Raw genomic sequence first — 14,068 nt, 5'->3', positions numbered from 1 at the left:
ACACACTCGAGTGATAATGTGTGTGTGTGCATGTTCCTGTGTGTGTGTGTGTGTGTGTGCGCATGTTCCTATGTTCCTGTGTGTGTGTGTGTGTGTGTGTGTGTGTGTTAACCCTGTGTCTTCCTCCTCTACAGGGTGTCCTCCACACAGTAGCAGGCTACCTGCTCTACACCTCTCTGACCTTTAAGTATGTGTTTGACCACCAGCCAGGCGATGTGTACTGGTGTACCGCTGATATAGGATGGATCACCGGACACTCATACATCACTTATGGACCCCTGGCCAATGGGGCTACCAGCGTACTGGTCAGTAGAACAAACAACATATTTGTATTTTTTATTGTACCTTTATTTAACTAGGCAAGTCAGTTAAGAACACATTCTTGGCCTGATGGTTAACACGTTGGGTTGGTGTGTAGGAACCTCTTGGCCTGATGGTTAACACGTTGGGTTGGTGTGTAGGAACCTCTTGGCCTGATGGTTAACACGTTGGGTTGGTGTGTAGGAATCGTCTTGGCCTGATGGTTGACACGTTGGGTTGGTGTGTAGGAACCCTCTTGGTCTGATGGTTGACACGTTGGGTTGGTGTGTAGGAATCCTCTTGGCCTGATGGTTAACACGTTGGGTTGGTGTGTAGGAATCCTCTTGGCCTGATGGTTAACACGTTGGGTTGGTGTGTAGGAACCCTCTTGGTCTGATGGTTAACACGTTGGGTTGGTGTGTAGGAATCCTCTTGGCCTGATGGTTGACACGTTGGGTTGGTGTGTGGGAATCGTCTTGGCCTGATGGTTAACACGTTGGGTTGATGTGTGGGAAACCTCTTGGCCTGATGGTTAACACGTTGGTTTGGTGGGAATCCTCTTGGCCTGATGGTTAACACGTTGGGTTGGTGGGAATCCTCTTGGCCTGATGGTTAACACGTTGGGTTGGTGGGAATCCTCTTGGCCTGATGGTTAACACGTTGGGTTGGTGGGAATCCTCTTGGCCTGATGGTTGATTACCACCAGTTACAGTTTTATACGCTGTAATACCAGCACTTTCTTTGTATATATTGCCTGACTCAACCAACGTGTGTGTGTGTGTGTGTGTGTGTGTGTGTGTGTGTGTGTGTGTGTGTGTGTGTGTGTGTGTGTGTGTGTGTGTGTGTGTGTGTGTGTGTGTGTGTGTGTGTGTGTGTGTGTGTGTGTGTGTGTGTGTGTGTGTGTGTGTGTGTTCTCCAGTTTGAGGGTATTCCAGTCCACCCTCACGTGGGGCGTTTCTGGGAGGTGATTGAGAAGTACAGAGTGTCCAAGTTCTACACGGCTCCCACAGCCATACGCCTTCTGATGAAGTACGGATTAGACCCAGTACAGAAGTAAGACACACACACACACACGCTGTGTTTTCTCACAGTGTAAGGCCAGGATTCAATCCAATCTGTCCTTTTTTTGTTGTTGCTATGCATCTTTTAAAGGTAATGTTCCCGGCGTTTGCAGAGACCTCATACATGATAAACGTTGCATATGTAGGAAATTACAGCTCAGTAGGAAATTACCTTTTAAATGTCAAGCAGACTATTTCCGCTGATCAGATTCAATCCCGGCCTTTCATCTTTGCGTCATACACTGATCTTGAGCTATAGCACTTTGGTTGTAATAACGCAGTGTCATTCTGTCCACTAGCGCCATCTGCTGGACGAAAAGAGAACCAACGCTCAGTTGAACCAGACCAGACTCAGCATTTTCTTCACTTATTCACCCTAAACCTGTCACTTCCTGCAGGTACGACCTGTCATCGCTGAGGATTCTGGGTACTGTAGGTGAGCCCATCAACCCGGAGGCGTGGCATTGGTACCACGAGGTGATTGGCCAGAAGAGATGTCCAGTGGTGGACACCTTCTGGCAGACGGAGACGGTGAGAGACGCTGAGTGAGCAATGTCCCGACTTGGTGCCATTCCAGAATGTCTGTTTTGAAATCGTCCTTTTTAAATCTTTCATTTGTTTTCTATTACATCTATTTGACTGAAAATAAGTTAGAAAATACAGTTAAAATAAAGATTTTAATACATTTGAAAAATATACTGAGCAAAGAAATATGAAGATTTTACTGGGCTACAGTTCATAATCTATGGATTTGATACGACTGGGAATACAGATGTATCTGTTGGTAACAGATACCTTAAAGAAAAGGTAGGAGCGTGGATCAGAAAACCAGTCAGTATCTGACCACCATTTGCCTCATGAAAACCAGTCAGTATCTGACCACCATTTGCCTCATGAAAACCAGTCAGTATCTGACCACCGTTTACCTCATGAAAACCAGTCAGTATCTGACCACCATTTACCTCATGAAAACCAGTCAGTATCTGGTGTGACCACCATTTACCTCATGCAGCGTGACACATCTCCTTCACATAGAGTGGATCAGGCTGTTGATTGTGGCCTGTGGAATGTTGTCCCACTCCTCTTCAATGGCTGTGTGAAGTTGCTGGATATTGGCGGGAACTGGAACGCGCTGTCGTACACGTCAATCCAGAGCATCCCAAACATGCTCAATGGGTGACATGTCAGGCCATGGAAGAAATGGGACATTTTCAGCTTCCAGGAATTATGTACAGATCCTTGCGACATGGGGCTGTGTATTATCATCCTGAAACATGAGGTGATGGCGGCGGATGAATGGCACGACAATGTACCTCAGGATCTCGTCACGGTATCTCTGTTCATTTAAATTGCCATCGATAAAATGCAATTGTGTTCGTTGTCCGTAGCTTATTCCTGCCCATACCATAATCCCAATGCCACCATAGGGCACGTTGTTCTCAATCGCCAAATCGCTCGCCCACACGATGCCATATTCACGTGGTCTGCGGTTGTGAGGCTGGTTGGACGGCCTCCCAAATTCTCTAAAATGACGTTGGAGGAGGCTTATGGTAGAGAAATTAACATGAAATTCTCTGGCAACAGCTCAGTTGGACATTCCTGCAGTCAGCATGCCAATTGCACACTCCCTTAAAACTTGGGACATCAGTGGCATTGTGTTGTGTGACAAAACTTCACATTTTAGAGTGGTCTTTTATTGTCCCCCAGCACAAGGTGCACCTGTGTAATGATCATGCTGTTTAATCAGCTTCTTGATATGCCACACCTGTCAAGTGGATGGATTATCTTGGCAAAGGAGAAATGCTCACTAACAGGGATGTAAACACATTTTGTGCAAAATATTTGAGTGAGGGAAAAAAGCTATTTTCTTTGTATATATGAAACATTTCTGTGATCTTTTATTTCAGCATGTCGTGTTTATATTGTTGTTCATTGTGTGTGTTTAATGACTTGTGTTCTTGCATAGGGTGGCCATGTTTTAACTCCTTTACCTGCCGCTACACCTCTGAAACCGGGATCAGCTGTAAGTTACCATCATATATACACAGTGTCATTTATTTTTATTTTATTGACCCCCCCCCCCCCCCCCCCTTTGCCCTCAGAGCAGCCTCACTTCATCAGGTCATGGACTCTACAAGGTGATCGAAAGCGTTTCCAACAGGGATGCTGACCCATGTTGATTCCACAGGGATGCTGACCCATGTTGATTCCACAGGGATGCTGACCCATGTTGATTCCACAGGGATGCTGACCCATGTTGATTCCAATGCTTCTCACTGTTGTGTCCAGTTGGCTGGATGTCCTTTGGGTGGTGGACCATTCTTGATACACACAGGAAACTGTTGTGTGAAAAACCCAGCAGCGTTGCAGTTTTTTGACTCAAACCGAATGCATTTAAATATTTGGTCTTGCCCATTCACCCTCTGAATGATACACAATCCATGTCTCAAGGCTTAAAAATCCTTCTTTAACCCGTCTCCTCCCCTTCATCTACACAGATTGAAGTGGATTTAACAGGTGACATCAATAAGGGATCATATCTTTCACCTGGATTCACCTGGTCAGTCTTTGTCATGGAAAGAGCAGGTGTTCCTAATGGTTTGTCCACTCAGTGTATATACTAGACTAGTCGTGTGCCAGTGTAATATTTCCCTTATTACCTCTGATTGGATCCTTACTCCTTGTCTGAGGTATACTGTAGTTAAAGACTTCTAACCTGTTCTCAGATGGTAATCTGGAATGAGGAGTTCTGCCCCAGTAGAATCTGTCTTGTTATTGACGTGTTTATAGCAGGGGTAGGGCCACCTAGTTCCTGGAGGTTCCAACGAGGGCATCACACATGACCACCTGACCTAATTGATCAGTTCAGTGATGGTCTACATTCAACACACCTGGTTTTCCAGGTCGGGTTAAATAAAACAACATGAAGTGTCAGTGGTACTCCAGGACCAGGGTCGCCTACCCCTGGATTATAGCATCTCATCAACCAGTGACATGAAGTGTCAGTGGTACTCCAGGGACCAGGGATTACCTACCCCTGGATTATAGCATCTCATCAACCAGTGAATCCTATAGATTTGAATCTGTCTGATGTTCCAGACGTTTCCTTTCTTTGGCGTGGAGCCAACCATCCTGAACGAGCATGGAGAGGAACTGGAGGGAGAGGCAGAGGGCTATCTGGTCAGTACAACGCACATTCTATGGTACAATCACTTCAAGTACAGTGTAATACATGTTTTAAAAAGAATTCTCTCTCACTATCCTTATCATATGGATTTCATATAGGGTTATTACCGTAATATTTCTAAACTAAGAACCATGGTGTGTAATGGTGTTTCATTATGTACTGGTAGTTTAGAAACATTACGGTAATAACCCTAAGAGCCATGGTCTGTAATGTTGTTGCAGGTGTTTCATTATGTACTGGTAGGGTTATTACCGTAATGTTTCTAAACTAAGAGCCATGGTCTGTAGTGTTGTTGCAGGTGTTTCATTATGTACTGGTAGGGTTATTACCGTAATGTTTCTAAACTAAGAGCCATGGTCTGTAATGTTGTTGCAGGTGTTTCATTATGTACTTGTAGGATTATTACCGTAATATTTCTAAACTAAGAGCCATGGTCTGTAATGTTGTTGCAGGTGTTTCATTATGTACTGGTAGGGTTATTACCGTAATGTTTCTAAACTAAGAGCCATGGTCTGTAATGTTGTTGCAGGTGTTTCATTATGTACTGGTAGGGTTATTACCGTAATGTTTCTAAACTAAGAGCCATGGTCTGTAATGTTGTTGCAGGTGTTTCATTATGTACTGGTAGGGTTATTACCGTAATGTTTCTAAACTAAGAACCATGGTGTGTAATGGTGTTTCATTATGTACTGGTAGGGTTATTACCGTAATGTTTCTAAACTAAGAGCCATGGTCTGTAATGTTGTTGCAGGTGTTCCGTCGGCCCTGGCCTGGTATCATGCGCACCGTGTACGGAAACCAGGAGCGGTTTGAGAACACATACTTCAAGAAATTCCCGGGTTTCTATGTGACCGGAGACGGTAAGACATTTCAAACAGCACCTTCCATTCTTTGATTTGATTAGATTCGTGTTTGATTTGATTAGATCCGTGTTTTATTAGATTAGAATCATCGTATTCATTGACGATCACATTGTAATGGTGACATCGACGTTTAAACATGGCACTGTTGTTTTCCTTTTAAAAGGTTTAATCAAGTGAATTAATGAAGTCTTTCTTTCCCAGGCTGCAGGAGGGATAAAGACGGATACTACTGGATCGCAGGCAGGATAGATGACATGATCAACGTATCAGGTCATTTTGTTTTCCTACAGTTTGGCCACTGTGCTGCTGCTGGCTTCATTTTGCGAGACAAAGCCAGCTTACTGTGAAGCACTCTGTGATAAATGTTGCTGTAAAAACAGGCTATAGATGGATAGAGTAGATAGATAGATACAGTAGATAGATAGATACAGTAGATAGATAGATACTGTAGATAGATAGATACTGTAGATAGATAGATAGATAGATAGATAGATAGATAGATAGATAGATAGATACTGTAGATAGATAGATAGATAGATACTGTAGATACTGTAGATAGATAGATAGATACTGTAGATAGATACTGTAGATACTGTAGATACTGTAGATAGATAGATAGATAGATACTGTAGATACTGTAGATAGATAAATAGATAGATAGATAGATAGATACTGTAGATAGATAGATAGATAGATACTGTAGATAGATACTGTAGATAGATAGATAGATAGATACTGTAGATAGATACTGTAGATAGATAGATAGATACTGTAGATAGATAGATAGATACTGTAGATTGATAGATACTGTAGATAGATAGATACTGTAGATACGATAGATAGATAGATAGATAGATATACTGTAGATACGATATATAGATAGATACAGTAGATTAGATAGATAGATACAGTAGATACGATAGATATATATACAGTAGATAGATACAGTATATAGATAGATAGATACTGTAGATTGATAGATACAGTAGATTAGATAGATACTGTAGATACGATATATAGATAGATACAGTATATAGATAGATACTGTAGATACGATAGATAGATATACTGTAGATACGATATATACAGTAGATAGATACAGTATATAGATAGATACTGTAGATACATATATAGATGGATGATGATAACCCATAGTATTGTCTTCCCTACAGGCCACCTGATGACGATGATGATAACCCATAGTATTGTCTTCCCTACAGGCCACCTGATGACGATGATGTAACCCATAGTGTTGTCTTCCCTACAGGCCACCTGATGACGATGATGATAACCCATAGTGTTTTTAACGTTGTCTTCCCTCCAGGCCACCTGTTGAGCACAGCGGAGGTAGAGTCATCTCTAACAGACCACGGAGCGGTGGCCGAAGCTGCAGTGGTCAGCAGACCCCACGCGGTCAAGGGGGAGTGTCTCTACTGTTTCGTTACTCTGAAGGACTGCAGAGAGTTCAACCGCACTCTGGTGGACGAACTCAAGAGACAAGGTGTTTGACCAGGTTACCCATTGTAGAACTAACACTAGATTACAGGTTAACCCCTTGTAGAACTAACACTAGATTACAGGTTAACCCCTTGTAGAACTAACACTAGATTATAGGTTAACCCTTGTAGAACTAACACTAGATTACAGGTTACCCCTTGTAGAACTAACACTAGATTACAGGTTAACCCTTGTAGAACTAACACTAGATTACAGGTTAACCCCTTGTAGAACTAACACTAGATTACAGGTTAACCCCTTGTAGAACTAACACTAGATTACAGGTTAACCCCTTGTAGAACTAACACTAGATTACAGGTTAACCCCTTGTAGAACTAACACTAGATTACAGGTTAACCCCTTGTAGAACTAACACTAGATTACAGGTTAACCCTTGTAGAACTAACACTAGATTACAGGTTAACCCCTTGTAGAACTAACACTAGATTATAGGTTAACCCTTGTAGAACTAACACTAGATTACAGGTTAACCCCTTGTAGAACTAACACTAGATTATAGGTTAACCCTTGTAGAACTAACACTAGATTACAGGTTACCCCTTGTAGAACTAACACTAGATTACAGGTTAACCCTTGTAGAACTAACACTAGATTATAGGTTAACCCTTGTAGAACTAACACTAGATTACAGGTTAACCCCTTGTAGAACTAACACTAGATTATAGGTTAACCCTTGTAGAACTAACACTAGATTACAGGTTACCCCTTGTAGAACTAACACTAGATTACAGGTTAACCCTTGTAGAACTAACACTAGATTATAGGTTAACCCTTGTAGAACTAACACTAGATTACAGGTTAACCCCTTGTAGAACTAACACTAGATTATAGGTTAACCCTTGTAGAACTAACACTAGATTACAGGTTACCCCTTGTAGAACTAACACTAGATTACAGGTTAACCATTGTAGAACTAACACTAGATTACAGGTTAACCCTTGTAGAACTAACACTAGATTACAGGTTAACCCTTGTAGAACTAACACTAGTTTACAGGTTAACCCTTGTAGAACTAACACTAGATTACAGGTTACCCCTTGTAGAACTAACACTAGATTACAGGTTACCCCTTGTAGAACTAACACTAGATTACAGGTTAACCCTTGTAGAACTAACACTAGATTACAGGTTACCCCTTGTAGAACTAACACTAGATTACAGGTTAACCATTGTAGAACTAACACTAGATTACAGGTTACCCCTTGTAGAACTAACACTAGATTACAGGTTAACCCTTGTAGAACTAACACTAGATTACAGGTTACCCCTTGTAGAACTAACACTAGATTACAGGTTAACCCTTGTAGAACTAACACTAGATTATAGGTTAACCCTTGAACTAACACTAGATTACAGGTTAACCCTTGAACTAACACTAGATTACAGGTTAACCCTTGTAGAACTAACACTAGATTACAGGTTAACCCTTGTAGAACTAACACTAGATTACAGGTTAACCATTGTAGAACTAACACTAGATTACAGGTTAACCCTTGTAGAACTAACACTAGATTACAGGTTAACCCTTGTAGAACTAACACTAGATTACAGGTTAACCCTTGTAGAACTAACACTAGATTACAGGTTAACCCTTGTAGAACTAACACTAGATTACAGGTTAACCCTTGTAGAACTAACACTAGATTACAGGTTAACCCCTGTAGAACTAACACTAGATTACAGGTTAACCCTTGTAGAACTAACACTAGATTACAGGTTAACCCTTGTAGAACTAACACTAGATTACAGGTTAACCCTTGTAGAACTAACACTAGATTACAGGTTACCCCTTGTAGAACTAACACTAGATTGCAGGTTAACCATTGTAGAACTAACACTAGATTACAGGTTACCCCTTGTAGAACTAACACTAGATTACAGGTTAACCCTTGTAGAACTAACACTAGATTACAGGTTACCCCTTGTAGAACTAACACTAGATTACAGGTTAACCCTTGTAGAACTAACACTAGATTATAGGTTAACCCTTGAACTAACACTAGATTACAGGTTAACCCTTGAACTAACACTAGATTACAGGTTAACCCTTGTAGAACTAACACTAGATTACAGGTTAACCCTTGTAGAACTAACACTAGATTACAGGTTAACCATTGTAGAACTAACACTAGATTACAGGTTAACCCTTGTAGAACTAACACTAGATTACAGGTTAACCCTTGTAGAACTAACACTAGATTACAGGTTAACCCTTGTAGAACTAACACTAGATTACAGGTTAACCCTTGTAGAACTAACACTAGATTACAGGTTAACCCTTGTAGAACTAACACTAGATTACAGGTTAACCCTTGTAGAACTAACACTAGATTACAGGTTAACCCTTGTAGAACTAACACTAGATTACAGGTTAACCCTTGTAGAACTAACACTAGATTACAGGTTAACCCTTGTAGAACTAACACTAGATTACAGGTTAACCCTTGTAGCATTTGGCTACACAATACTATTATCGCACTATATATCAGAAATGTTTATACTGTATTCTATTCTACTGTATCTTAATCTATGCTGCTCTGACATCGCTCGTCCAATATATTTATATATTCTTAATTCGATTCCTTTACTTTAGATTTGTGTGTATTGGGCATATGTTGTGTAATTTGTTAGATATTACTTGTTAGATATTACCGCATGGTCGGAGTTAGAAACACAAGCGTTTCGCTACACCCGCAATAACATCTGCTAAATATGTGTATGTGACCAATAACAATTTGATTTGATGTAAACAGTAGTACAACATATTTTTTTTTTTTGTTGGTTCTTGATTTAACACAACAACAAAACATGTCTTGTTAGTGAGGGAGAAGATTGGTCCGATCGCCACACCAGACTTCATTCAGAACGCTCCTGGACTTCCTAAAACACGATCTGGTACGTGTTACCTGATTCTACCACATTTTCATACTTTTTAAAAATACTTTTATGGACATTTTATCTTTACATTTTAATTTATTATTTTCATTTTTCATTTCATTTAACAAAATATCTCATCCTCAGGTAAGATCATGCGGCGGGTCCTGAGGCAGATCGCCCGGAACGAGAAGGATCTAGGTGACCTTTCAACTATGGCTGACCCCAAGGTCGTAGAGGTCCTGTTCAGCCAGCGCTGTGAAACGTCCGCCTGAGGGGCTGCATGTCAACACTCTACAGTAGCTTCCTCTGCTCGACACCTCATCTCCTCTCCTCGTCTCATTTCCTCTCCATCATCTACACTGATCTGAAAACTATGGAAGCCCATTCCTGTCACCAACTCTTTTTTTTTTTTAAATAGTAGAACAGACAGGATATATTTCTTAATTTGTAGCAGTATGTGCACATTTATTTCCATCTTATCCACGTTGCAGAGATTAGCACAGCAGGGTCGCCGGCAAATGTGTGGCAAGCTGGCATTTGTCCCAACAATAATATTGACACAAAAGCATTGAAAATATCTTCTTTAGACTGATTTGGATTTGTCAACTCGCGCTTCAGTCTGATCAACTGTAGTCTACTGATAACAACCACAGCTACAGGTGGCCTAGAGAAACCTATGCCTTCTGGTCTCCTCTGGCCAGGGGAAACGAAGCGGTAATCTGGTGTATTTATAGCCTAAAATAGGCCTATTTTATTTGTGTTAAGAGAAAATGTGAATGTGATCAAATTTAGATTTTCTATTCGGACTTCGGGTGGCTAGTCGACCCAGACCTTATCAATCCAAAATGATTGACTGAAATTAGTCAATGATCACAATAGTGATGACATTCTGTGTGAGTCACTTTTTAATTACAGATCTAACCGTGCATACAGTCAGCCCTGTTAGTTCTATTGTCCAATCACAGTTGTTGATTTAGTATTTTTTTAAATATATTTTTTTAAACCATATGACCTGATTTAATAAAATAATAATAAAAATAATCTGGTCCCATCATAGCCCATATGCAACCGTTTTACAGCTGATTCTATTACTATGTCAGACCCTACGACTTAGGGTCTGGAGTTTTACCTGGTTGGGTTAGCCTACCAGATCAGGAAAAACTCTGGCTCCTTTAGGAAAACACTCCTGTGGTATCACCTCCACAGAGAGACAGATGAAGAAGCATGTTCTACAAATATGCTCTACTATCTCAACATTTTTTTTTTAGTATGTCATCGTCATAAAAGTAAATGTGGTTGGCGGGAATGGGCTTTCTACCGAAAACACAGGTTATAAAATATAGAACAGGAAACACAGGTTATATAGAACAGGAAACACAGGTTATATAGAACAGGAAACACAGGTTATATAGAACAGGAAACACAGGTTATATAGAACAGGAAACACAGGTTATATAGAACAGGAAACACAGGTTATATAGAACAGGAAACACAGGTTATATAGAACAGGAAACACAGGTTATATAGAACAGGAAACACAGGTTATATAGAACAGGAAACACAGGTTATATAGAACAGGAAACACAGGTTATATAGAACAGGAAACACAGGTTATATAGAACAGGAAACACAGGTTATATAGAACAGGAAACACAGGTTATATAGAACAGGAAACACAGGTTATATAGAACAGGAAACACAGGTTATATAGAACAGGAAACACAGGTTATATAGAACAGGAAACACAGGTTATATAGAACAGGAAACACAGGTTATATAGAACAGGAAACACAGAACAGGAAACATGACGGATGGGAGTATTTTTATTCAGCGTCATTCTAGGAAGATGGAGATGAGGTGAGGAAGCTACGTTTAGACATACCCAGAGAGTCTCCCTTCTAGTCCCTTCTGATGATGCAGATTAATTCAGAGTCCCTAAGCGCTGATCCTGAATCAGTCTTAAGTGGTTGGAGGACAGATCCTAGATCAGATCTTATAGGAACGACTGATTTCGATGTTGTCTATGTAAGGGAATTACAGTCAATTCAAATGACAATCCCTAGGCTCAAACCAATGTTTGTTTGAACCCTCTTCTAAACCGGTCAAAAAGGGACATGAAACAATCCGTTTTCCAAATGATTATTTATGCCACAGTGTTGTCATTTGCATGTAATAATGGGTGGGGCCAATGTTGAGGTAAACGGGACACAGAATCCGAATCGTTCCCTTGTTGCCTGGTCAACAACCTAACCTCTGTAACATTACGTGTTCTGATTGATCGTCTTCCATCTTGCTTTTTACATGCTCCTCAGATTATTATTGATCTGTAAAGTCTAAATGATGGAAAGCTAGTTTCACCTTTTTAAAGCTATGATAAATATTGCCAGCGAGACCAGTCAGCTTTGCACAGTTCTTCCACATCATGGCTTGCATTTGTTTGGACGTCTATGTATATTTCAACTTTGAGATTTTATGATTAAAACTGTTTAATTTATTTGATTGTTTTGAATGTATTCAATTTTTTGTTGTTGTTGAAATTAACCTTTTTTCCTAATAATACTTGAAGACAGAAAGTCTCCAAGCCTCAGATGTCCTCTTGTGAAGTTAAAGTAATGGTCTGAAGAAATTAACCCTCTAGTGATATCAGGTTGGAGCTGTGCTTTACTGTAAACGCCTCGACACTACAGCCAAGGCTTCTCTTCCTGTTGCTGTCTGAAGGACAAACACAGGTGCCTCAAAGGTGACAGGCAAAGAGTTCCCTGTTTTTCCGAAACCTTTTTTTGTAACAGCTAAATACATTATACAATTATCTGCAATAATATTTTGGTCAGGGTAGTATTTTTTATTCTTGATATAATACTAAAAGAGGAATGGCTACCTGTCAACATGCTCCTTTTGAGTTCTGGTGTTGTGCCAGAATTCTCCCCCCTGCCAGAATTCTCCCCCCCTGCCAGAATTCCCCCCCCCCCTGACAGTATTCTCCCCCTCCTTCGTGTTCTTCATGAGATTTCTGCTCTTCACTCTGTTGTCAGTTTAGCCTACATTTCACTGATCTTAGTAGCAGAAAGCATTTTTGTCTGCAGTTTTCCATTTGGCTATTTGTTTCAAGTGTATGTGGCAGTTCTAGCTTGTATGGTGCATTGGGCGAACCCCCCCCCCCTTATTTACATTTACATTTAAGTCATTTAGCAGACGCTCTTATCCAGAGCGACTTACAAATTGGTGCATTCACCTTATGATATCCAGTGGAACAACCACTTTACAATAGTGCATCTAACTCTTTTAAGGGGGGGAGGGTTAGAAGGATTACTTTATCCTATCCTAGGTATTCCTTAAAGAGGTGGGGTTTCAGGTGTCTCCGGAAGGTGGTGATTGACTCCGCTGACCTGGCGTCGTGAGGGAGTTTGTTCCACCATTGGGGTGCCAGAGCAGCGAACAGTTTTGACTGGGCTGAGCGGGAACTGTACTTCCTCAGAGGTAGGGAGGCGAGCAGGCCAGAGGTGGATGAACGCAGTGCCCTTGTTTGGGTGTAGGGCCTGATCAGAGCCTGAAGGTACGGAGGTGCCGTTCCCCTCACAGCTCCGTAGGCAAGCACCATGGTCTTGTAGCGGATGCGAGCTTCAACTGGAAGCCAGTGGAGAGAGCGGAGGAGCGGGGTGACGTGAGAGAACTTGGGAAAGTTGAACACCAGACGGGCTGCGGCGTTCTGGATGAGTTGTAGGGGTTTAATGGCACAGGCAGGGAGCCCAGCCAACAGCGAGTTGCAGTAATCCAGACGGGAGATGACAAGTGCCTGGATTAGGACCTGCGCCGCTTCCTGCGTGAGGCAGGGTCGTACTCTGCGAATGTTGTAGAGCATGAACCTACAGGAACGGGTCACCGCCTTGATGTTAGTTGAGAACGACAGGGTGTTGTCCAGGATCACGCCAAGGTTCTTAGCACTCTGGGAGGAGGACACAATGGAGTTGTCAACCGTGATGGCGAGATCATGGAACGGGCAGTCCTTCCCCGGGAGGAAGAGCAGCTCCGTCTTGCCGAGGTTCAGCTTGAGGTGGTGATCCGTCATCCACACTGATATGTCTGCCAGACATGCAGAGATGCGATTCACCACCTGGTTATCAGAGGGGGGAAAGGAGAAGATTAATTGTGTGTCGTCTGCATAGCAATGATAGGAGAGACCATGTGAGGATATGACAGAGCCAAGTGACTTGGTGTATAGCGAGAATAGGAGAGGGCCTAGAACAGAGCCCTGGGGGACACCA

The 14,068-nt window shown here is 41.5% G+C and overlaps 1 protein-coding gene across 3 annotated transcripts in view; it reads left to right on the top strand.

Moving 5' to 3' along the window:
- Nucleotides 1–12,300, top strand: part of LOC139550090 (acetyl-coenzyme A synthetase, cytoplasmic-like) — a 37,258-nt gene extending 24,958 nt beyond the window's left edge. For all 3 annotated transcript variants that reach the window (XM_071360716.1, XM_071360718.1, XM_071360717.1), the window contains 10 exons: nucleotides 135–305; nucleotides 1,220–1,353; nucleotides 1,760–1,892; nucleotides 3,328–3,384; nucleotides 4,461–4,541; nucleotides 5,300–5,408; nucleotides 5,613–5,681; nucleotides 6,736–6,912; nucleotides 9,750–9,824; nucleotides 9,951–12,300. In XM_071360716.1, the coding sequence (XP_071216817.1) occupies nucleotides 135–305; nucleotides 1,220–1,353; nucleotides 1,760–1,892; nucleotides 3,328–3,384; nucleotides 4,461–4,541; nucleotides 5,300–5,408; nucleotides 5,613–5,681; nucleotides 6,736–6,912; nucleotides 9,750–9,824; nucleotides 9,951–10,078 (1,134 nt within the window). In that variant the 3' untranslated portion in view covers nucleotides 10,079–12,300. The remainder of the gene's footprint in view (nucleotides 1–134; nucleotides 306–1,219; nucleotides 1,354–1,759; nucleotides 1,893–3,327; nucleotides 3,385–4,460; nucleotides 4,542–5,299; nucleotides 5,409–5,612; nucleotides 5,682–6,735; nucleotides 6,913–9,749; nucleotides 9,825–9,950) is intronic.
- Nucleotides 12,301–14,068: the final 1,768 nt, after the last annotated feature.

Source organism: Salvelinus alpinus, chromosome 23, assembly GCF_045679555.1.
Source record: "Salvelinus alpinus chromosome 23, SLU_Salpinus.1, whole genome shotgun sequence".
NCBI lineage: Eukaryota > Metazoa > Chordata > Actinopteri > Salmoniformes > Salmonidae > Salvelinus > Salvelinus alpinus.
The sequence above is the reverse complement of the archived record's forward strand: the minus strand, read 5'-3'. Positions and strand labels throughout refer to the sequence as shown.